General features: G+C 43.5%; 1 protein-coding gene across 12 annotated transcripts in view; it reads right to left on the bottom strand.

Moving 5' to 3' along the window:
- The window catches only part of HECTD4 (HECT domain E3 ubiquitin protein ligase 4), a 226,425-nt gene that overhangs the window by 45,580 nt on the left and 156,404 nt on the right, over window positions 1–24,441 (bottom strand). For 9 of the 12 annotated variants that reach the window (XR_012420694.1, XR_012420693.1, XM_074007934.1 and 6 more), the window contains 10 exons: window positions 23,618–23,733; window positions 16,291–16,394; window positions 13,942–14,103; window positions 13,681–13,829; window positions 13,202–13,281; window positions 9,730–9,893; window positions 7,116–7,353; window positions 5,623–5,759; window positions 4,999–5,125; window positions 1,560–1,697 (listed from right to left, as the gene is read on the bottom strand). Coding sequence is in view for 9 of the 12 variants with exons in the window: in XM_074007934.1 (XP_073864035.1) it covers window positions 1,560–1,697; window positions 4,999–5,125; window positions 5,623–5,759; window positions 7,116–7,353; window positions 9,730–9,893; window positions 13,202–13,281; window positions 13,681–13,829; window positions 13,942–14,103; window positions 16,291–16,394; window positions 23,618–23,733 (1,415 nt within the window). In the remaining 3 variants the exon portion in view is untranslated. Of the gene's footprint in view, window positions 1–1,559; window positions 1,698–4,998; window positions 5,126–5,622; window positions 5,760–7,115; window positions 7,354–9,729; window positions 9,894–13,201; window positions 13,282–13,680; window positions 13,830–13,941; window positions 14,104–16,290; window positions 16,395–21,971; window positions 22,127–23,617; window positions 23,734–24,441 lie in introns of those variants that run through there. The other 3 variants (XM_074007937.1, XR_012420695.1, XM_074007935.1) reach the window with 3 other exon arrangements.

Genomic DNA, 24,441 nt, shown 5'->3' on the forward strand with positions numbered 1-24,441 from the left:
CGGGCTTTAACAGAACCCTCAGTTTTGTTATAACCAAGCAAGAACACAACTCAGTCGGGAAGGTAATATAATAGAACGTTGTAAAAGCTGTTACAATTCAAGAATAAAAAGACAAATAAGCCAGTTTAAAGTGGGCAAAGAATTTTTTGTTTGTTTTTTGAGACAGAGTCTTGCTCTGTGGCCCAGGTTGGAGTGCAGTGGTGTGATCATGGCTCACTGCAACCTCTGCCTCCCAGGTTCAAGTGATTCTCCTGCCTCAGCCTCCGGAGTAGCTGGGATTACAGGCGTGCACCACCAGGTCCGGCTATTTTCTATATTTTTAGTAGAGATGGAGTTTCACCGTGTTGGCCAGGCTGGTCTTGAACTCCTGGCCTCAGGTGATCCGCCTGCCTTGGCCTCCCAAAGTGCTGGGATTACAGGTGTGAGCCACCGCCCTTGGCCAGTGGGCAAAGAATTTGAATAAACATTCCTCCAAAGAGAAATGGAAAGATACAAATGAAAAGATGTTCAACATCATTAGTCATTAGAGAAACGCAAGTCAAAGCCACAATGAGGTACTACCTCATGCCCACTAAAATAGCCAAAATAAAAAAGACAATTAATAACAAGTGTTGGCAAGGATGTGGGGAAACTAGAGCCCTCGTACATTGCTGATGGGAATGTAAAATGGTGTAATCACTTTAGAAACTAGTTTGGTTGTTCTTCAAAAAGGTAAACATAAAGTTACCATGTGATACAGCAATTCTACTCCCACATATATACCTGAGAGAAATGAAAACACATATCTACACAAAAATGTACACACAAATGTTCATAGCAGTATCAGTAGTAGCAGTAGATTAGTGGTTCCCAGAGGCCAGAGGGGAGGGAGGAATGAGAAGTGATGAGGGCACACGATTTCTTTTTGTGGGGATGAAAATGTTCTGGAATTAGAGGCAATGTTTTGATGGTTGCATAGCTTTGTGAATACACTAAAACCACTAAATTGTATACTTTAAAAGGGTATTTTATGATGTGTGAATTACATCGCAAAAAAAGAGAGATGAAAAGTAAATATATATTCCTCCTGCCTTGCCTACGATGTTCTGGTATTTTTATGAAGGTCTTCTGGTAACTCTAAAAATAGTGGTTTTCAATTCTCTTTTTTTGTGCTTTTCTGTATTTCCCTCAATTCTTTAAAATATGCAATAGATTTTTAATCAAAGAGAATACATTTTATTAAAATTCTAAAAAGCCCAGTTTAGCCATGTGCATGTGGTTTATCATCTCAGAATACAGGACTAAGCCTGAGAGGCCCATCTGTAATCCTCAGCCTGGGCCCTACCTCTCTTCTTGTACAGCTGCCTGCCCCACTCAGCTAATGCTACCGAATTCTGGGAAGCGGGAAAGGCTCCACCAGGGTTGCTCTAAGGCTTCACATGGGGCGTGTGGAAGAGGTCAGCTCAAAGAGTAAGGAGAGTCACCCTAGGAGAGCTACCAGCTGCTTGTGCACATTAAGGAAAATTCAACCTCTCATTTCAAAGGAAATTTCATAGGTGGAGTAAGGAGGAAAGCAAAACCTTTTCGAACTTTATCAATTGTGAACTTGTTTGCTTCGTCTTTAATGTCTTCAATGGTGGGAAGATAAAGATCTCTTGGGATGCCACCATTCTCTTCATAGAGAAATTCAACCGTCTGTCGGGCAATATCCACCATACCTAAAAAATATAACAGCACTGGGTAACTCCCCAAAGAGTTCACACAGATCAACCACGACACTAAGTTACATGCAGAGTGAAATGATAAGGGAATCTTTCAAACACTGTTTATGGGAGTATGTAATCCTTTGGCAAAGGAAATTATGCAGTATCTACCATGTTTGGAATACTAAATGCAGTACTTTGAGGAATGTCTCAAATCTCTTCCACAGAAATATAAGCACTAAGGCCAGGCACAGTGGCTCACACCTGTAATCCCAGCACGTGGGGAGGCTGAGGCAGGTAGATCACTTGAGGCCAGGAGTTCAAGACCAGCCTGGCCAACATGGTGAAACTCCATCTCTACTAAAAATACAAAAAGTAGCCAGGCATGGTGGTGGGCACCTGTAATCCCAGCTATTCGGGAGGTTGAGGCAGGAGAATCGCTTGAACCTGGGAGACAGAGGTTGCAGTGAGCCAAGCTGGCGCCACTGCACTCCAGCCTGAGCGACAGGGAAAGACTCCATCTCAGAAAAAAAAAAAAAAAAGGCCAGGCGTGGTGGTTCATGCCTGTAATCCTTTGGGAGGCCGAGGTGGGAAGATCACCTGAGGTCAGGAGTTCAAGACCAGCAAAACCCCGTCTCTACTAAAAATACAAATTAGCTGGGTGTGGTGGCAGGTGCCTGTAATCCCAGCTACTTTGGAGGCTAAGGCAGGAGAACTGCTTGAACCCGGGAGGTGGAGGTTGCAGTGAGCTGAGATTGAGTCATTGCACTGCAGCCTGGGAGACACAGTAAGACTCTGTCTCGAAAAAAAAAAAAAAAAAAGAAAGAAATACAAGCACTAGTGTGCAAAGGTATAAGAATACTCACTGTAGCACTGTTGGTAGATAGCAAAAAAGTGGAAAAAACCGAAGTGTTCATCAGTATAAAATGGCTAAAAATGGTCCATTATTTTGCAGTTATTTCATTTTCGTTAACTCAAAACAAATTACAGGACAAACAGAGAGGAAGAAGAAAGTGAGGGTAACATTTCTTTTTCTTTTCTTTCTTTCTTTCCTTTTTTTTTTCCCTTTGAGACAGTCTTGCTGTGTTGCCCAGGCTGGAGTGCAGTGGTGCAATCTCAGCCCACTGCAACTTCCATCTCCCAGGCTCAAGCGATTCTCATGCTTCAGCCTCTCAAGTAGTTGGGATTACAGGTGCGCACCACTACACTTGGCTAATATTTTTGTGTTTTTAGTAGAAATGGGTATTTTTAGTAGAGATGGGGGTTTACCATGTTGCCTAGGCTGGTCTCAAAACTCCTGACCTCAAGTGATTCGCCTGCCTTGGCCTCCCAAAGTGCTGAGATTACAGGTGTGAGCCACTGTGCTGAGCCATGTTTATTTCTTTATATATTTTTGTACTGTTTGATTTTTACTGCAATAAACACATGTTGCTTGTTTAGGAGAGAAAGAGGGCTATATGAGCTTCTTCTATCCACTTACTGAGATTGCTCTTTCTTCCCAGAGAAAGAACATATGATTATGTTTGATAGCAACAGCTACTATTGATTAATAAACTAAGGAAATAAATGTCCAAAGACCTAGGAGGAAAAGCATTATGGGAGGAAAGCAAAATGGGCACAATTCCTCCATATCCTGTTGTTGCCTTAGGCCCCAGAGCACCCAGGACGTTGTGGGTGAAAGGGCAGGTGTTGGTCTGGGGCAGTGGCTCACACCTGTAATCCCAGCACTTTGGAGGCTCAGGTGGGAAGACTGTTTGAAGCCAGGAGTTCAAGACCAGCCTGAGGGACATAGCAACACCCTGTCTCTACAAAAAATAAAAAAATTAGCCAGGCATGGTAGTGAGTGCCTGTAGTCCCAGATACTGGGGAAGCTGAAGCAGGAGGATCTCTTGAGCCCAAGAGTTTGAGGCTGCAATGAGCTATGATCGCACCACTGCACTCCAGCCCAGGTAATATAGAGCAAGACTCTCTCAAAAAAATAATGTAAAAAGTGGGTGTTGATAGAATCTGCTTTTTATTTTTATTTATTTATTTTTTGAGACAGAGTCTCACTCTGTTGCCCAGGCTGGAGTACAGTGGCACAATCTCCACTCACTGCAAGCTCCGCCTCCTGGGTTCACGCCATTCTCCTGCCTTGGGCTCCCAAGTAGCTGGGACTACCGGCGCCCACCAACACTCCTGGCTAATTTTTTGTATTTTTAGTAGAGACGGGGTTTCACCACGTTATCCAGGATGGTCTCAATCTCCTGACCTCGTGACCTGCCTGCCTCAGCATCCCAAAGTATTGGGATTACAGGCGTGAGCCACTGTGCCCAGCCTAGAACCTGTTTTTTTTTTAATACAAGGCCTAACTCCATCCCACCTATCTACCATTCTTTTATTCACTGGTCTTACTGTAAGGAAAAAGTAAGGCAATTTTCTGAGCAGAGTTTAAAAGGGGGCTGTGATTAGAGACAGATGCTTTTGGAAATAAGTGTTAGAATAAACAAGAAATTGTGGCCTAATATTAGAAGATTAGGGAACAATAATCTTTGCAATGTTTTCAAAAGGAACAGTGGGTATGAGAAGAAAATACCATTTGTTTATTTATTTATTTATTTATTGAGACAGAGTCTTGTTCTATGTTGCCCAGGCTGGAGTGCAGTAGCACAGTCTTGGCTCACTGCCGCTTCTGCCTCCTGGGTTCAAGCAATTCTCTTGCCTCAGCCACCGGAGTAGCTTGGACTATAGGCGTGTGCCACCACACCCAGCTAATTTTCTATTTTCAGTAGAGACGGGGTTTCGCCATGTTGGCCAGGCTGGTCTCAAACTCCTGACTTCAGGTGATCCACCCACCTCAGCCTCCCAAAGTGCTGGAATTACAGATGTGAGCCACCAGGGCCGGCCAAAAATACTGTTTAATAAGCAGAATCAGGGAACAGTGAGAGACTGCCATATCAACCTTGCAGAGCACAAATTCCATTTTAAAGATGGGGAAAGCCCAGAGATGTTAAGTAATTTTCTTAAGTCCACACAGCTGGTAAATAGTGTGACTTCAGATGTGACTGTTAACCACCAGACCACAGAGTTTCCTATTATAACCACTCCAGCTTCATTGCAGCAGCCCATCAACCCAAAATATTCAGGTAAATTGACAAGCAAATCAAAGTCCAGCAATGAAAACAAAAGATCAGAGTTCACTAAAGGTAAGATCAAAGACATTGTTAAGTCTGGTGCAACATTAGATGAGTCTCTCCTGATTTACGTTCTGATTTTCATGCAACTCCTTACTTCAAGTCATGAAGTAACCTCCTTAGCAGAACAAAAAGTACCAGACCTAGTTGTAAGGCTCCCTTTATCTGGTCCAGGCCCGATTTCCGCTCTGCTTCATTGCGGAAGCGTCTTCGGATGGTAGGAAAAACCTTGGTCTCCCATGCTTTCACCAGCAGGGCGTAGTGGTCCTCCTGGAAGGAGAAGGAACCTCATGAATGCAGAAGGAACACCTGGTGCAGGTATCATTGTTTCCCTAACTTACAGCCCTCACCCTGAGGTCTTCACCCCACTTAAATGCCAGTAATAGAAAGATCAGGCATGGACCCCTGTACTAGACATACCCCTAGATGCCAGGGCAGGGAACGGCAAGACTAGGGCAAGCTCTTCCTTTCCCTCTAAAGAAGGCATAGAAGCATTGTCACAGGATTCTGAACTATTGCAAAGCACTTCACTTCTCCAGTTTCTGGATCTTAACTGGGCAAAATGGCCCAACGGATATCGCTATTGATAGAGGTTTAGAAAAATGAACACTCTAAGGTTCATTCACTGTTCAAGCACGATGATGTCACTGAGAGTAACAACACCAGCTTTGCACTCGCACATCAAAATCACTCCGTGAGGCTTGTCCTAGTCACCAGGGAGCTAAGCAAATGCTGCTGAGTCCTGATCTAAGCCGTGGGTCTCTTACCTGCGGGATGTCATCATCGTCATCATCATCGCTCTCATCATCTGCAATGGGAGGTGGGTGAGGGTCTGGGCCAGAGGTGATGAAATTCTCATAGCTGAGCTCAACTTTATAATGACAGGAGGTGTCACTATCATATTCTGTAACAGAGCACAAGGACAGTGAATTCTAAACAAGGGCAGGCTAGAAAAATCCTTAACTTCTTACCCTTAGACAAACCAGATTATCTTAATTTGCATGATAGGAAGACTCCTAGTATGCTGAGGAATTTTAAATCCCAGAGTCTAGGAATAACTAATTATCTATAATTACCCTGAATCCTAAAATAGTTTTTATGAGTATAATTCATTCAATTCAGAGAAAATTTAGAAAGTCCTTCACTATGGATAGAACTAAACAGACCTTTTTTTTTTTTTGAGACAGAAGCTCACTCTGTTGCCTAGGCTGGCATGCAGTGGTGCGAAGACAGCTCACTGCAGCTAAACCTCCTGGGCTCCAGTGATCCTCCCACCTCAACAGCCTGAGTGGCTGGGACTACAAGTATGTGCCACCACACCAGGCTAGTTTTAAAATTTTTTGTAGAGACAGGGTCTCACTGTGCTGCCTAGGTTGGTCTCAATCTCCTGGACTCAAGCTGTCCTCCTTCCTTGACCTCCCAGTGTTGGGATTATAGATGTGAGCCATGGTGCCTGGCCCTAAACAGAATCTTAAAATAGTTTGCAAACCAGTATCCCAAGGGCCAAATATGGCTTGCAGACATCCTTACTTTGGTGAGCTGTTTAATTTTATGACAAAATTGTTACAAGTAATTATAAAAGGTTTTTTTTTTTTGAGATGGAGTTTTACTCTTGTTGCCCAGGCTGGAGTGCAATGGTGCGATCTTGGCTCACTGCAACCTCCACCTCCCGGTTCAAGCAATTCTTCTGCCTCAGCCTCCTGAGTAGTTGGGATTACAGGCATGCGCCACCATACCCAGCTAATTTTGTATTTTTAGTAGAGATGGGGTTTCTCCATGTTGGTCAGGCTGGTCTCGAACTCCCAACCTTAGGTGACCTGCCCACCACGGCCTCCCAAAGTGTGGGCATTACAGGTGTGAGCCACCTCGCCCGACCATCATGAGTTTTTAGTGCACACCTATATACCCATTGCCTAGCATTTTATTATTCTGTGATTACCTCAATTTTAGGACAAGTTTTGAAAATGAGTAACACATGACATGAGGAGACTTCATACAAAGTGCTGGGGCTCTACTGGTCTTGCGCTGGCTGCCCTGAGGCATAGCAGGTTTCCTGGAAATGGGGATGAACTTTGTGGTCTGCTGTGCTTCCTCCTGCTCCCCACCTTCTTTCACCAGATTTGACCCCATTACCAATGGGCACTTGAGTTTGCAATTCCTGATTGTAATGAGGATGCTCAAGTGCAATGGGTTTATGGAATTCATAACATTCACGGTCTCAGGAAGCCATGGAGGCAGTAACTCCCAGGAGGTGACTTACGTTGCTGAGCGGTGGCCACAGCAGCAATCCGGCATGGTGGCCCATGAGTGCCTGGGTCTGATGCAATACTGGTGCCAGCATCATTGTCACTGTCAGATGCCATGGCGAAGGGAAGGGCCTCGAAGTTAGCGCTGATCTCTTCTGCTAGGTCGGTGCACAGGTCGGCAGCATTGCGGTGGGCCTGCCCTTCTGCGTAGGCAAATGGCCGGGAGCCAAAGTTAGCTCGGGTTTTGGTGTTCTGGAAAGGAGACCAAATGAAGGATTTGGAAAGACTTAGGTTTATTTTTATTTTTGCAAGAGCCCAAGGTGCAGCTCACTAAACGTCACCTTGGAAGAATAGCCTGAGGTGTGTGCTGGCATCAGAAACCAGGCAGGGGCTGAAGGGACTGAACACACCTGCCCTCAGAGCCCTGTACAGCCAGCCCTGCCTCTCCGTCCCTCATCTCACACTTTCATGCACTTTGCTGCTCAAACGCATTGACCTCTCTTGTTTCCAACACTGCTCCTCTCTACCTGATACTGCTTCTCTCTACCTGACACCAGCACCCATGCTGTTCCTTCCACCTGGAATATTCTTTTGTCCAACTTTGCCTAGTTAAGACCAGCTAATAATATTCCAGACCTGGCTCAAGCAGCACTTCTTCAGATTAAGAGATACAAGTCAGATGTGCCTGCCACTTGCTTCCAGGAAGTCTGTGATTCTCATTCACAGCATTTATTAGTCTGTGATTACATACATACACATGTATATTTATGTGATTATTTGGTACGGTCTTATTCCTCCAACTGATCATAACCCAATGAAGACACAGATCGTATCTGTTTTGCTCACTGCCATATACCCAGAGCTTAGCATAGTGCTTGACATAGAGTAAGTGTTCAATAAATATTTGTTGAATGCATGAATGGAACAGGCTGAGAAATGCTGCTTTAAATTATTGGCATCATTAATTCACTCAACAAATAAAGAGATAAAAGATGGTATCAGAGGCATGGTACAGGGCCAGATCCTATACGACCTTATAGATTATTTTTTTAAAAGATGGAGTCTTCACCGGACGCGGTGGCTCTTGCCTGTAATCCCAGCACTTTGGGAGGCTGAGGTGGGCAGGTCATGAGGTCAGGATTTCGAGACCAGCCTAGCCAACATGATGAAACCCCATCTCTACTAAAAATACAAAAATTAGCCTGGTGTGGTGGTGCACATCTGTAATCCCAGCTACTCCAGAGGCTAACACAGGAGAATGCTTGAACCTGGGAGGTGGAGGTTGCAGTGAGCCGAGATCGAGCCATTGCACTCCAGCCTGGGCAACAAGAGCAAGACTCCATCTCAAAACAAACAAAAAAAAAGATGGAGTCTCACTATGTTGTCTAGGCTAGAGTGCAACTGACTGTTCATAGGTGCAATCGTAACGCACTGCAGCCTGGAACTCCTGGGCTCAAGTGATACTTGCACCTCAGCCTCCAGAGCCATGGGGACTATTCTGGCACCACTACACCTTGCATCTTGTAAGTCATTGTGAAGACTTGGGCTTTTAAAATGCATGACATGAGAAGCCACTGACTGGATAGTGGCATTCCAACTAACATTTTAAAAAGATCATTGTGATTGCTGGGTTGAAAAGACATATATTACCTTAGAGATGTCCTGAAGGGGGGAAAAAAAAAAAAGATAAGACGTGAACAGGCAAGAATGCGAGCTGGGAGAGGAGTTAGAACACTGTGATGAGCTACCCAAGGGAAGATGGTGGTAGGGCTGGGTTGCTGATGGAGGAATGGGAGAAGTGGTCAGCTTCTAGATACATTTTGAAGGTTAGAACCAAGATCTGCTGACAGGTTGGATGTGAAGCAGGAGAAAAAAGAGGAGTCAAGGAGAATATCAAGGTTTTTGGCCTTAGCAACTAAAAGCATGGAGCTGACATTTCCTGAGAGATGAAGAAGACTGGGGAAGTGGCGGTTTTGGGTTTGGGGAAGAGTTAGGCTCAGTCTCGGTCATGTTAACCTTGACATGCCAATAAGGCATCTCTTTAGAGATGCTGCCCAGGCTGCTGGGTATGTGAGCATAGAGTTTAGGGAAAGGTCTGGAATAGAGATATGGATTTGGGAGCTACCAGCATGTAGTAAGTAATAATGTTCCAGAACACTGGATATTAATAGATGCTCCTTAAGAAACAAGAGTTCCATCATTAAATATGTATGGGGATGCTGGTTAACTAAGTTGAACTTACAAATCTCTACTGAAGGATCTCTCCAAGTTTCTGACATACTGAGCAACCAAAGAGAATCATTTTCAAAATTTACTTGATCATGGAATCATTTTACTGACATTTGAAAGAACTCTAGTGTTCCTTGCATTGTTGTCTGGGAAAGGTTGCTAAAAAGATGTCAAAGCAATGAAGCACTAAGTTCCTGATATAGCATCATTCAATCTAAGACTGTGGGGTCAACACAAAGGAAGGCATGCATTCGCTCAGGCTGGCTCTGCCCTTCCTCTGCCATTGTGTACCAATATTATGTACAACGAGGGCCTGTTTGCTCCCTTTCATTTTTCCATGTCTAACAGGAACAGGTGACGAAGGAGAATTTGTTTTCCTTTCCCAATAAGGTAACCTGCCTTTTTCTGAATGTGAACCACTGGCCACATGCCACCAGAGACGTCTTCGAGATACGGTGAGAGGCGCTGCCCACAGTACGTGAAGTACACCCGGCCCTTGGCTGGTTGTCCCGGAGGAGGTGGAGTCCCCTCGGTTCTCTCCCAGCCAATTCCTGCCACGTCACCTATAGCAGAGAATGGGAAGGAAAACACATTTTCTCTCTCTTATTAAGTAAAATTTAAATTTGCAACCAGAGTGTCACCCTACACATCACTGACTATTTATGCCCTCATTTACTTCTGAAATGGACATGAAGTTATTGTATTTCTTTATTTACCAAGATGGAGTCTCACTCTGTTGCCCAGGCTGGAGTATAGTGGTGCCATCTTGGCTCACTGCAACCTCTGCCTCCCAGGTTCAAGCAATTCTCCTGCCTCAGCCTCCAGAGTAGCTGGGATTACAGGCGCCCACCAGCATGCCCTGTTAATTTTTGTATTTTTAGTAGAGATGGGGTTTTGCTGTGTTGGCCAGACTGGTCTCGAATTCCTGACCTCAGGCAATCCACCTGCCTCGGCCTCCCAAAGTGCTGGAATTACAGGCGTGAGCTACCGCACCCAGCCTAAGTTTTTGTACTTAGATATAAAGCAACATAACAGAAACAACCCATTTAAAGAAGCTGTCAGAATTTTTTAGAAGGAAAATGCCTAGTGTCTGTGTTAAATCAGTTACCGCAATTACATATTAAATTTAGCCTTTATTTTCCTGGCAGGCAAGACAAAAATGAAAAACACTAGGTACTATTTTTGAAATAGAAAAAATGGAAGTTTTTCTCTTTTGACACATGGAGAATTACTTATGACAAACAAGTAAAAAGGTAATAGTAATATCATCTCCGGTGGAATATTCAGAAATGGCCTTAAAATATATAATTTAAGGCCAGATGTGGTGGCTCATGCCTGTAATCCCAGCATTTTGGCAGGCCAAGGTGGGAAGATTGTTTGAGCACAGGAGTTCAAGACCAGCCTAGGCAAAACAGTGAGATCTCGTCTCTACAAAAATACAAAAATTAGTCAGGCATGGTGGTGTGTGCCTATGGTCTCAGTTACTCAGGAGGCTGAGGTGGGAGGATCACTTGAACCCAGGGGGTCGAGGCTGCAGTGAGCTATGATTGCACCACTGCACTCTAGCCTGGGTGACAGAGTGAGATCCAGTCTCAAAAAAAAAAAAGAAAAGAAAAGAAATACATATATAATTTTAAACTCCATTCACAATGTAAGCTAAAGATAGACCATTGAATTCCATTATGTTCCCTACTTATAGGCATTTAAGGCATTTTGCAAAAAGTGAAGGCAACTAACATAATCCAGGCTGCTATCTGACAAGATGACTGGACACCGAGGTAGGACTCACAGAATCAAGAGGAGCCTGTCAATCATATCAGCCTCTCTTACATCAGCTGTCTCAAGCAAGCTGCTAGCATGTGTGGCCTTATAATTTATCTTTTCTAAACTCTGCAATAAGTGGATGAAGTTCTAAGGTGCTGTTTTGATCACAGAGTCTCCTATGGCTTAGGTACCACAGGAATGCGAGCTTCCCAATAGTTGGGGACTTGTCATTGTTCGCCACGGCATCCCCAGGGGCCAGAAGAGGGCCTAGCAGGTAGGAGATGCTCAGCAAGTATCTGCTGATGAATGGAAGCCCATGTATTGGTAGAGGGGTTGAGATTCTGTTAGACAGATTGGGTTGTAATTCTTATTCCTTTGCAGACACATTTCTCTAGGAAGAGGGTAGTCTGTATGCCCGTGGTCCAGTCCTAAACGTTCTCAAAAAGCAAAACTGATAAAACAACAAATACAGCAACAAGAAAATAAAAACACTGAAAACACTCCCCCAACCTACCACCGCCCCCCTGCCCCACACACCCTTTTGTGTTTAAAGCACTTAGGTAAGTACTCTGCTGAGATGTCTGAGTTCTGCTTTGTGAAGTAAGAGAAAAACTACTTTGCCCTGAAATGATTTCCAAGTCATAACATGGCTTGGCTTGAGTAAAAACACTACGCTGCCAGGGGCCGGGCATGGTGGCTGACACCTGAGAGCCCAGCACTTTGGGAGGCTGAGGCAGGCAGATGACTTGAGGTCAGAAGTTTTGAGACAGCCTGGCCAACACGGTGAAACTCCGTCTCTACTAAAAATACAAAAATTAGCTGGGCGTGGTGGCAGACACCTGTAATCCCAGCTATTCGGGAGGCTATGGCAGGAGAATTGCTTGAGCCTGGGAGGTGGAGGCTGCAGTGAGCTGCGACTGCACCACTGCACTCCAGCCTGAGCAAGACTCCATTTCAAAAGAACAAACAAACAAACAAACAAAACACAAAAAAACCACACTGTGCTCCCAGGAAAAGCGTAATTTAACAAGCAGCTCCCTTAAGGACAAGTGATGGCAAAAGTACCCTCCAGGTAGCTACAAGAGGTTACCTATTGGAGTGACTTCATATTCCCCATCTCATCATCCCAGACTGCTTACTAAGTATCTCAATTTAAGTTTTATTATAGATGAAGCCTAAGATGTATTGTCTAAAAATAAGTAACCAACATATTCGGCTGCTTCAAATGTCAGCAGGACAATTCTGTTTTTTTGCTACAGCTGGAGTATGTAGAGCCAATCCTAATTCAACTACTATATAGATCTAGTTATTTACAGAGGCTACAAAGAAGGAGGAAAGGGTTCTTTATTGAGTTGACTGTCTATGTGACTGAAACATAGAGGCAGAATATTTGTCAAAGCTTGACCAGATGTTTATAGGCTATAACCACCAATAAGGTATTTCTCTCTCTCTCTTTTTCTTTTGAGATAGGGTCTCACTCTGTCACCCAGGCTGGAGTGTAGTAGTATGATCACAGCTCACCATAGCCTCAACCTTCTGGGTTCAAGTGATTTTCCTGCCTCAGCCTCTCGAGTAACTGGGACCACAGGCATGTGCCACCACTAATTTTTGTATTTTTTGTAGTGATGGGGTTTTGCCATGTTGCCCAGGATGGTCTTGAACTCCTGGGCTCAAGTGATCCTCTTGCCTCAGCCTCCCCAAATGCTGGAATTATAGGCGTGAGCTACTGTGCCTGGCCCGATAAGGCACTTCTCCAGTGCCTCACAGCTAGAGGTGGAGTTCTCTTTTTTTGAAGCTATTTATCTGCTCATTAGTGAATAAGTGAAGAAAGACTAAACTTCAGATAGAAGCAAAATCTCTGAATTATCTAATGATGAAGGCACAAAAGTACATGTAACTCTGGAGTTACCAAATGGAGGCTCTAATGGTGAGGGCTCATAAAGTGAGGTGTTTGGTGTAAACTAGAGGGCAGTAAGGATGTGTTTGGTTTTCACTAAATGACAAATTGCCCATTTCCAATTGCTAAATTTATTTAACTTTAACCTGTTTAGACCCAAATCTGAGACCAACAGAATCACACAGGGTGGAAAAGCTCCCATGCACTCACCGGGGGAGAGAGTCACGTCTAAGCGAACGCTCTTCCACTGTAACAAACTGGAGCCATTGTAGTGCACGGCTCGGCCGTTGCTATGAAAAATACAAAGAAGGGAGGTCAAAGACAAGAAAGAGAAGCCTCACTGGCCAACACACAAGCAGGGAAGTGGTGAAGGGGGGGGGGGGGTCAGCATTGTGATATTTATTATAATATCACTTCAGTATTAAAATACCCACACCAGTATTTCCCAAACTGTATTCCTAGAATAAAGGGTTATAGAATTTGGAAAATAAACAGGTTTTTAAAAAATTACAGGACAACTAGGAAGGAATCTTACTAATGTGCACTGGAAATCTCCAGAATGGAAAAATAATGCTCTCCTTTCTCCAAACTCACTTGAAGACAGAACTCTATTTTGACTTCCTGAACACCTTACACACCTTGTGGGAAGCTACTGTTCTCTGTCACGCTGAGCTACTTCTTTTACTTACTTATGGAAAAGACAAGTGCCCACTGGATTAGTCCAAGCCCCATCTCGCTTCTCTGCTTCTGTAGTGAAGCCAAAGGAAACTATGGGCCCGGTGTCATCATCAGTATCTCCATAGGAAACGATTTCAATTTCCCAGTAAAAAGACGGGGCCTGAAGAGATGCCAGAAGAGAGCAGCAATCAGAGGGCTAAACCCGGGCCTGAGACCTGCTTTCTCTTTCAAATTTGAAAATGCAAAAGACAGTGTGTCATGTGATGTCTCACCTGAACTGGCAGTGGTGATGTGGCATAGATAAAAGTGCCCCGGGGCAGGCCTCCCCCAGCACTGGGGTCAGCCAGGAAGGTGACTGAGGTAAGGTGAGATGAGAACATGCAGGCTCGAACAGGCGGAAACACTCGTGAGGGGCTCCAAGTAATCTCTTTGGGCTGCATTGAGGGGAAAAACCCATATTCAGTAGAACTGCAAACACCAATCCCTTTATTTTCTCAAAGAAGAAAAAAATTTTATCTGATGGAATTAAAATATAGGCGCGCACACACACACACACACACACATTTATTTATTTATTTAGAGACAGAGTCTCACTCCCATCACCCAGGCTGGAGTGCAGTGGTGCAATCACAGCTAGATGCAGCCTCAAGCTCCTGGGCTCAAGTGATCCTCTTGCTTCAGCCTCCCCAGTAGCTGGGACTACAGGTGTGCATCACCACACTCAGCTAATTTTTGTATTTCTTTGTAAAGATGGGGTCTTGCTATATTGCCCAGACTGATCTCAAACTCCTGGGCTCAAGCTATCTATCTGTCTTGGCCTTCCAAAGTGCTAGGATTATAGGCGTGAGCCACCATGCCCCGCCAGGCACATATATATTTTAAAAAGCGTATCTTTTTTCCAAATAAAATTTTTACTACCCTTTTAAGACACTATTTATCTTCCATTATCATCAATTCCAAGGTCTGGTCCCTATCCTCTTATAGTCCCCATGTAGTTACAGAACAAATTTTAGTTCAATTTATAAATGCATGACTTAATATTCAGCTCAAAGCTAAGCAGGGGTACCATAGTGACACTTCCTTTTTCTTTTTTTAAAGGTTAGTTGTCTTGCTTTCAGTTTTATTTTTAATCATTCTAACCATAAAAATCTCAAGCTTCTCTATCAGATAAAAGCATCTTTTTTTATTTTTTATTTTTTTATTTTATTTTTATTTTTTGAGACAGAGTCTCATTCTGTCGCCCAGGCTGCAGAATCCCAGTTACTCGGGAGGCTGAGGCAGGAGAATCGGTTGAACCCGGGACGTCGGGTTGCAGTGAGCTGAGATCAGGCCACTGCACTCCAGCCTCAGGGACAGAGCGAGACTCCATTTAAAAAAAACAAAAAACCAAAAAAACGAATTCATGTAACACACAATTCACCCATTTGAAGTGTATAAGTCAATGTTTTGTTTTGATTTTTAATATTTATGGGTACCTGGTAGGTGTATACATTTATGGGGTAAGTCAATGGTTTTTAGTATATTCACAGAATTGTGCAACTATTATCGTGACCTAATTTTAGAACATTTTTGTCCCTACTGAAGGAAATTCCATACACTTTAGTAGTCAATCCCTGTTCCTCTCTTCCCTTAACTCTCCTTTGCCCCCAGCCCCTGGCAATCACTAATCTATTTTCTATATCTATGGATTTACCTGTACTAGACATTTCATATAGATGGACTTACATAAGATGTGGTCTTTTGTGTCTGGCTTCTTTCACTTAGTGTAATTTCAAGTTCATTCATGTTGTAGCATATATCAAAACCTCATTCCTTTTTATAAACAAATGATATTCCATTACATGGCTATAGCATATTTTGTTTATTTATTCATCAATTGATGGATATTTGCAGTTTCCACTTTTTGGCTATTGTGAATAATGCTGCTAAGAACATTAACAGATGTATCTATTTTTTAACATTTTGCCCCTCTTTTTTTTTTTTTTTGAAGACAGAGTCTTGCTATGTCCCCCAGGCTGGAGTGCAGTGGCACAATCTCGGCTTACTGCAACCTCTACCTCCCGGGTTCAAGCGATTGTCCTGCCTCAGCCTCCCAAGTAGCTGGGATTACCAATGTGCACCACCACGCTCAGCTAATTTTAGTATTTTTAGTAGAGATGGGGTTTCAGCATGTTGGCCAGGCTGGTCTCAAACTTCCAGCCTCATGTGATCTGCCCACCTCGGCCTCTCAAAATGTTGGGAGTACAGGCATGAGCCACCATGCCCAGCCCACTTTTGTTTTTTAATTACTCACTCAAATTCTCTATTATGAAAGGGACTGTATCTCTAAACTTAAAAAAAAAGCTTTCGTTTTATTATTGACAACACAAAGAAGCTATTTATAAATTACTAAGTTTTGTTCCCCTGCTATAATTTTCCAATATTCAGAATGTCAGCTTAATTTGCTTTGATAGTCAAAGATGAGAGCATGGCACCGCAAAGGAGGGCATGTCACCGCAAAAGAACGCACCTCCAAACAGCTTTTGCAAACACTTATTCTAAATATCCTTAACTTGCTGCTGGCCTTACTCAATGATGTGTGTGGTGGCTGCAGGAGGTGCAAAGCACCACAGAGGGCTCACCTGTCTCCGGTCAGCCTGCAAAGGAGGCGGTGGGGGCCGAGCACAGTCCCGGTACAGCATCCTCAGCCGTTCACACTGTACCTCCACAACTGCAAGTCGCTCTCCTGTAGAAGGCACATGTTGAATCTGTGAAAACAGTTCCTGCTACTCCCAAGAGTATGCTGACTCTTTTGGAGCAGCATCAAAACAATAAAATGCACTTACAGAGCTCAATGAAATTCTATCTTTTTTTTTTTGAGACAGAGTCTCATTCTGTTGCCCAGGATGGAGTGCAGTGGTGCAATCCTGGCTCCCTGCAACCTCCCCTCCTGGGTTCAAGAGATTCTCCTGCCTCGGCCTCCCGAGTAGCTGGGATTACAGGCACGTGCCACCATACCTGGTTAATTTTTGTATTTTTAGTAGAGACAGGGTTTCACCATGTTGGCCAGGCTGGTCTCAAACTCCTGACCTCAGGTGATCCACCTGCCTTGGCCTCCCAAAGTGCTGGGATTACAGGCACGAGCCGCCACGCCTGGCCTGAAATTCTTACAAAAGAACAAATACCCCGAGACATCTTTGTCTTCCATACGTAGCTCAGCAGCACAACAATGAGGGCAAGTGCTTAGCCTCTGGTGCAGTCCAACTCCTGGATTCAGAACCTGGCCTCAGTACTCAGTATTTATCATCTCACTTGCAATACTGGGTAACAACAGCACCTGTGTATCACAGGGCTGTTGTGAAGACGTGATGAAATAAGTAAAGCCCGTGGCTAAGTCCCTGGCACAGGCATTCAATAAATGTGTTATTATTCTCATCATCTAATAAATGAAGACTATTATCCTTATCATCTAAATTAATCTTTAAAAATCTAATATCTATGGAGCACCTGCTATGAGCAAGGCACACTGCAAGGTGTTGGAGAATACAAAGATAAATGAGCCAATGCTCCTACTATGGAGGGAAAATAAGGTGCGCACACACGCACACCACACACAGGCACACACACACGGTAAAGAGCACAGTGCAAGGCTGCAGTATGTGATTATGTAATACAAGGTACAAGCAGAGGCACAGGTGAATGAGCAGTGACTTCATTCAAGCATCCAGAAAGGCTTAATGAAAATATCATGAAGTTAGGTCTTAGAAAGCCGGGTGTGGTGGCTCACGCCTGTAATCCCAGCACTTTGGGAGGCTGAGGCAGACAGATCACTTGAGGCCAAAAGTTTAAAACCAGCCTGGCCAACATAGCAAACCATCATGTCTACAAAAAATACAAAAATTAGCCAGGCGTGGTGGCACATGCTTGTAATCCCAGCTACTCGGGAGGGTGAAGCATGAGAATTGCTTGAAGCCAGGAGGCAGAGGTTGCAGTGAGCTAAGATCACGCCACTGCATTCCAGCCTGGGTGACAGACCAAGACTCTGTCTCTAAATAAACAAACAAACAAACAAACAAACAAACAAATAAATAAATAAATAAATAAGAGATAAGAAGCACCTGCCTTGGCCCTGCATGATGGTGCATGCCTATAATTCCAGCACTTCTAGAGGCTGAGGCAGGACTGCTTGAGCCCAGGAGTTTGAGACCAGCCTGGGAGACATAGTGAGAACCCGTCTCTACAAATTTTTGTTTTTATGAGACAAGGTCTCTCGCTCTGTTGCCCAGGCTGGAGTGCAGTGGCGTGATCTCGGCTCACTGAAACCTCTGCTTCCCAGGCTCACGTGGTCCTCCCACCTCAGCCTCCCAAGCAGGTAGGACCACAGGTGTGAGCCACCACACCTGGTTAATTTTTTGTATTTTTTGTAGAGACAAGGCCTTGCTATGTTGCCCAGGCTATAAAAATTACAATTAAAAAAAAAAGCACCTGTTTTAAAGGGTTGGTAGTGAAAATGGGCAGGAAAGGGATAAATTTCAGGAGCACTTTATTTTATTTTATTTTATTTTATTTTATTGAGACAGGGTCTCACTCTCTCTCTCAGGCTGGAGGGCAGTGGTGCAATCACAGCTCACTGCAGTGCTGACTTCCTGGACTCAGGTGATCTTCCTACCTCAGTCTCCCGAGTAGCTGGGACTACAAGTATCCACCACCATGCCTGGCTTTTTTGTAGATACAGAGTTTCTCCCATTTTGCCCAGGCTGGTCTCAAACTTTTGGGCTCAAGCATTCCACCCGCCTTGGCCTCCCAAAGTGCTGGGATTACAGGTGTGAGCCACTGTGCCCAGCCTCAGGAGTATTTTAAAGGAAGAACTGGATATGGCAAGTGATTGGATGTGAAGGGACAAAGAAGAGGCATTATACTTGACTCAGTATCTGGGCATCAAAACTAACCTGGCACGGTATCTCATGCCTGTAATCTCAGCACTTTGGGAGGCTAAGGAGGGAAGATCACTTGAGCCCAGAGGCAACATAGGGAGACCCCATCTCATTTTTCTTTTTCTTTTCTTTTTTTTTTTTTTTTGAGATGGAGTCTCGCTCTATCGACCAGGCTGGAGTGCAATGGCATGATCTCAGCTCACTACAACCTCTGCCTCCTGGGTTCAAGCGATTCTTCTGCCTCAGCCTCCTGAGTAGCTGGGATTACAGGCACTCACCCCCATGCCCGGCTAATTTTTTTTTTTCTTTTTTTTTGAGACGTAGTCTCACTGTGTCACCCAGGCTGGAGTGCAGTGGTGTGATCTCGGCTCACTGCAACCTCTGCCTCCCGGGTTCAAGTGATTCTTCTGCCTCAGCCTCCTGAGTAGCTGGGACTATAGGCGTGCACCACCACACCTGGCTAATTTCTGTATTTTCAGTAGAGATGGGGTTTCACCATCTTGGCCAGGCGGTCTCGAACTCCTGACCTTGTGATCCACCACCTTGGCCTCCCAAAGTGCTGGGATTACAAGTTTGAGCTCCCGCGCCCGGCCTAATTTTTGTATTTTTAGTAGAGACGGGGTTTCACCACGTTGTACAGGCTGGTCTGGAACCCATGACCTCAGGTAATCCACCCACCTCGGCCTCCCAAAGTGCTGAAATTACAGGTGTGAGCCACAGCGCCTGGCCCTCATTTTTCTAATAATTAAAAAAATTACGCTGGGTGCAGTGGCTTGCACCTGTAATCCCAGCACTTTGGCAGGCTGATCACTTGAGGTCTGGACAGATCACTTGAGGTCTGGGCAGATCGCTTGAGGTCAGGAGTTTGGGAACAGTCTGTCCAACATGGTAAAACCCCATCTCTACTAAAAATACAAAAATTATCCAGGTGTGGTGGCGGGTACCTGTAATCCCAGCTACTCAGTAGGCTGAGGCAGGAGAATCACCTGAACCTGGGAGACAGAGGTTGTAGTGAGCTAAGATCGTGCCACTGTACTCCAACCTGGGCAACAGAGTGAGACTGCCTTTAAAAAACAAAACAAAAAAATTAGCCGGGCATGGTGGTGTGTACCTGTGGTCCCAGCTACTTAGGAGGTTGAAGCAAGAGGATTGCCTGAGCCCAGGTTGTGGCTGCAGTGAGCCTTGATTGCAACACTGCACTCCAGCCTGGGCGACAAAGCAAAACCCTGTCTCAAAAAACAAAAACAAAAACAAAAACAAAATTAGTCTGAATATTAAGTAAAGCAGGGAAATCGGGAAGGAGAGCTGATTCCTGAGTAAGGAATGACTTTGGTTATCAATTTGGTGCATTCATGAGGCTGGGGAGGGGGATATTTTTAAAGAAGTAGCTGCTAAGCCTGGATCTCAGCAGAGGGATTGCTCAGTGTAGAATCCAGGAAAGCTCAGGAGAAGGGTAGGTAAAGGAGGGTCAGGGCAAAACTTGGAGCCCTGTTTCTTCCAGTGAGGTCTGATGGTCCCTGTAGCCTGCCATCTGGGACCACCCTCTACTTAAAATTCTGACTTTGTAATCATGCTTCCTGGGAGTTCCGAGGAACTTCCAAAGTTGGAGAATATCTGGCTCAGGGAATAAGTACATTAGGAAGCTGGGAGAAGAGGAAACAGCTGAAACTGGGAGATTCTAGCTTCTGCAAGGGGGTAAAATAATGTTGAGAACTTTTTTGGTTTCTATGTGCCTTTTCTTCAGGCTCAAAAATCGGCTTCCTCTGTGATTTCAACCAAGGAATCTAGTTAATGTATCAGGAATATATTTTTCTTTCTTTCTTTCTCTCTCTCTCTTTCTTTCTTTCTTTTAGACACAGTCTTCCTCTGTCGCCCAGGCTGGAGTGCAGTGGCACGATCTCGGCTCATGGCAATCTCCAACTCCCGGGTTCAAGCGATTCTCGTGCCTCAGCCTCCCGAGTAGCTGGGATTACAGGAACACCCCCACCACGCCTGGCTAATTTGTGTATTCTTAGTAGAGACAGGGCTTCACCATGTTGGCCAGGCTATTCTCGAATTGCCCGCCTCGGCCTCCTAAAGTGCTGGGATTACAGGCGTGAGCCACCACACCCGTCCTTCAGGAATATTTTTTCAAGGAAAACAGTTTTGTAGTGCTATCTCCCTAGACCAAATGGAATCTGGTACTGTCTTCTTTAGATAGAGATGCTATAAAATTTAGCTATCAGTGAGTAAATATTAGAATGGCCAAGTTTGCCACTTAATTCATCCCAGAAGAGGAAAAATAATGGAAGTTGATTAAAATATTTTAAAATTTAAAAATTTTAAAAATTTGAGTATCAATACATTATCGCTGATAAATTTCATGACATTTTACATATAAAATAAAAATTTTAATACTTTAAAAAATGAAATCAAGTAACTCTCTCTCCTCTACCTACCCCTCACCTTGAATCTTGTTTATTAAACAGTTTTTCTCCTGAGCGTAGTCTATGCTTCCTTGTAGGCCTAAGAATCTACCACTGTTCTGCAAAGTAACCCAGAATGTAGGTTTTTCCCTCTGGTTTTTATCACTGATACTGGAGTCAGTAAACTTTGCTATTTACTTTAAATGTCAGAACCATTCCTGGTAACCTAATAAGTGAGTTATTAAGGATTCTTTTTTTTTTTTTTCTTTTTTTTTTTTTGAGATGGAATCTTGCTCTGTCACCCAGGCTGGAGTGCAGTGGCGGGATCTCGGCTCACTGCAAGCTCCGCCTCCCAGGTTCATGCCATTCTCCTGCCTCAGTCTCCCGAGTAGCTGGGACTACAGGCGCCCACCACCACGCTTGGCTAATTTTTTGTATTTTTAGTGGAGATGGGGTTTCACCGTGTTAGCCAGGATGGTCTCGATCTCCTGACCTCGTGATCCACCCGCCTCGGCCTCCCAAAGTGCTGGGATTACAGGCGTGAACCACCGCGCCCGGCCCAAGGCTTCTTCAACTTTACATAGGATACTATTTAGAATACAAATCAATGTGCATAAGCTCATAGTCTTTTTTGTAGTAATTAACAAGCACTTCCCACACATTTCTTTGCAACTCTTTGTTACCGCAAAGTGGTTTTCCGCTAGGAAAAACAGGTTAGGTGGACTATGATCAAAACCACGTGAGACCTCTGCTCTCAATTATTACAAATCCTACCCTGTGCATTCAGTATCAATGTAAATTTCACAATTAAGACCTCTTTATTCTATAAAATATATAAAAGAGGATACCCAGAAACAGTACCATAGAAAATCAAATGATTAATTCAGCATGTTATATGCTGCTATAATCAGTCAAAATATGTCTTTGAATGCAATCTAAGCCAACAATATAAAAAAAGTCAGAGGCAGTGAACTAAGGACCTACTAAGAGTACAAAACGAAGTCACAAGTAATTTCACCCTTGAAGCCTAGCACACCCCTTGCTTCTGTTCTTGTTCTCTATTCTTAGGATCTCTCTGAGGTTTATTAATGGTTCCTGGATCTCCCAGCTGGAGCTTCTGCTGAATCCAAGGCACTACCCTTATCAAAAGAAAGAGATGTGAGAAGTAAAACAGATATAGACAAATTTAAAAATAAAAAGAAAACAACAGAAATGACCACAATGTGAAAGAGTAACAAAAATTACAAACAGAAAAGATATTAGAGAGTTACTGACAAAATAAATGGCATGAGAAAAAGTAATACAGATTTTTTAAATGACCAAAAAAAAAAAAAAGAGGATGAACCTACAAACACTAACGGAGTTTAAAGCTGTCCATTTCTAACATGAAGTTTGTGAAAATGTTAGCATTAGAGCATTGAAGGAATGCTAATTGAATTGTGAACAATTTCACTTAGGGTCCAGTTATATCCTTGGGGACAAAGGGTAAATTTTCATTTAACCAGGCCAACTACCAATTTACAGGAAACAGAAGGGTAAATGAACATAGTAAATGATACCACAGGGATACAGTCATCAAAATTCAGACTAGGAAACCTTCCACAAACCAATTGTAAGGCAGAAAAAAACAAAACAAAACAAAAAAAGCAAAGACTAAGAGGAATCTATATTTTAAGATAGATTAAAAAGACACAGCAACAAAGTAACAATTTGTAAACTTTATTTGGATCCCCATTCAAATAAATAAATGTAAAAACAAGAATGATCGTTATGGGAAAATTAGGAAGTTAAACACTGACTAGATATGTATATACACATATTTTTAGAGACAGGGTCTCACGATGTTGCCCAGGCTGCACTCAAACTCCTGGGCTCAAGCAATCCTCCTGCCTCAGCTTCCCAAGTAGCTGGGATTATAGGCACGTGCTGCCATGCCCAGCTTAGATACTTAATAATATTTTAAAATTACTGTTAATAATGTAGGTAGGTGATAACGGTGTGGTAGTTATTTAAGATTCTTTATTTTTCAGAGACATATGCTAAAATATTTATGAATAAAATAATATCTAGGATTAAAAATAATTCCAGGGGTTGCAGCACAGATAAAATAGGATCAGTTGTGAGTTGACAACTGTTGAAACTGGATAATGGAATCCTAAAGGTTCATTATACTAGTCTCTCAATTTTGCTATTTGTTTAGACTTTTCCATACACACACAGACACACACCCACATGCCAGGATAGATGTTAGTGCAAACTCTTGACTGGGAATTCAAGTGTAGCCAATGACAACAGTCAAAATGTACACGCCAGGCCTAAGGACAGCTCCTAAATATTATAGTTCTAATAGGTAAATAAAGGCAACAAATCAATAGGAATGAAGAAAAGAAAACACTCTGAGATGGTCTTAAAGCTAAACTGAAAAATGCTGATTTCCTAACTGGTATAGATTAAAGCATTTTATTTACATTTCTAGGTCTGTGATGCATGTGAGTTGTGACAGGTGTTGTCCTTACAGCTCAGCTGTTTTGACGTGTGTGTATGAAAACACTTAACATGCCATTATCAAATTGCAAAAGTGCTGAGAAAATTCAATAAAACAGGGTGGTAAAGAAAGTTCAGGTACTTACCAGCACTGCATTCCTGGGCTACCAGGTTAAGAACTTCAACAGCTGCTGGACATTGTTGTATGAATTCTTCACAAAATAAGCTGTCTTCTAAAAGCTGGGCCATGACCAGGCATGCTCTTAATGTTAAAAGATTTACAATATTTCAAAGTCATCAGTGTTCATTGTCTAAAAAAGTCAACTGTGAAAAACATTTCAATCAATTTTGTCCCCCAGTTTACAAGGTTCAAACTCCCCACTCTTCTTGCTTTTTTTCTGAGCTGGACTGTCTTGGAAATATATAAATAACTTCTCTTTTGCCACAAAGTAACTGCTGACACTGCATGAAGAATTGGAAAAGAGAAAAATGGTTGCCATCGCCACTAAATGGAGACACAAAGTGCTGGGTGAGAAATCAGCACTGTCTCTTAAAAGCTTTTCCTAACTGTGCCCTAGGGAAGCAAGAGGGATTCAAAAACTGGGAAAATCTGTATGGTGATCGCTCTCACCTGATGCAAAATACATACTAGAAGTTTCTAAGAAGTTCCATTGTTGGCCAGGCACAGTGGCTCACGCCTGTAATCCCAGCAATTTGGGAGGCCAACGCAGGTGGATCACCAGAGGTCAGGAGTTTGAGACCAGCCTGGTCAACATGGCGAAACCCCATCCCTACTAAAAATATAAAAATTAGCCAGGGGTGGTGGCACCCGCCTGTAATTCCAGCTACTCAGGAGGCTGAGGCAGGAGAATCGCTTGAACCAGCGATGCAGAGGTTGCAGTGAGCCAAGATCATGCCACTGCACTCCAACCTGGGTGACACAGCGAGACTCTGTGTCGAAAAAAAAAAA

Source organism: Macaca fascicularis, chromosome 11 (genome assembly GCF_037993035.2).
Source record: "Macaca fascicularis isolate 582-1 chromosome 11, T2T-MFA8v1.1".
In the NCBI taxonomy this organism is placed as follows: Eukaryota; Metazoa; Chordata; class Mammalia; order Primates; family Cercopithecidae; genus Macaca; species Macaca fascicularis.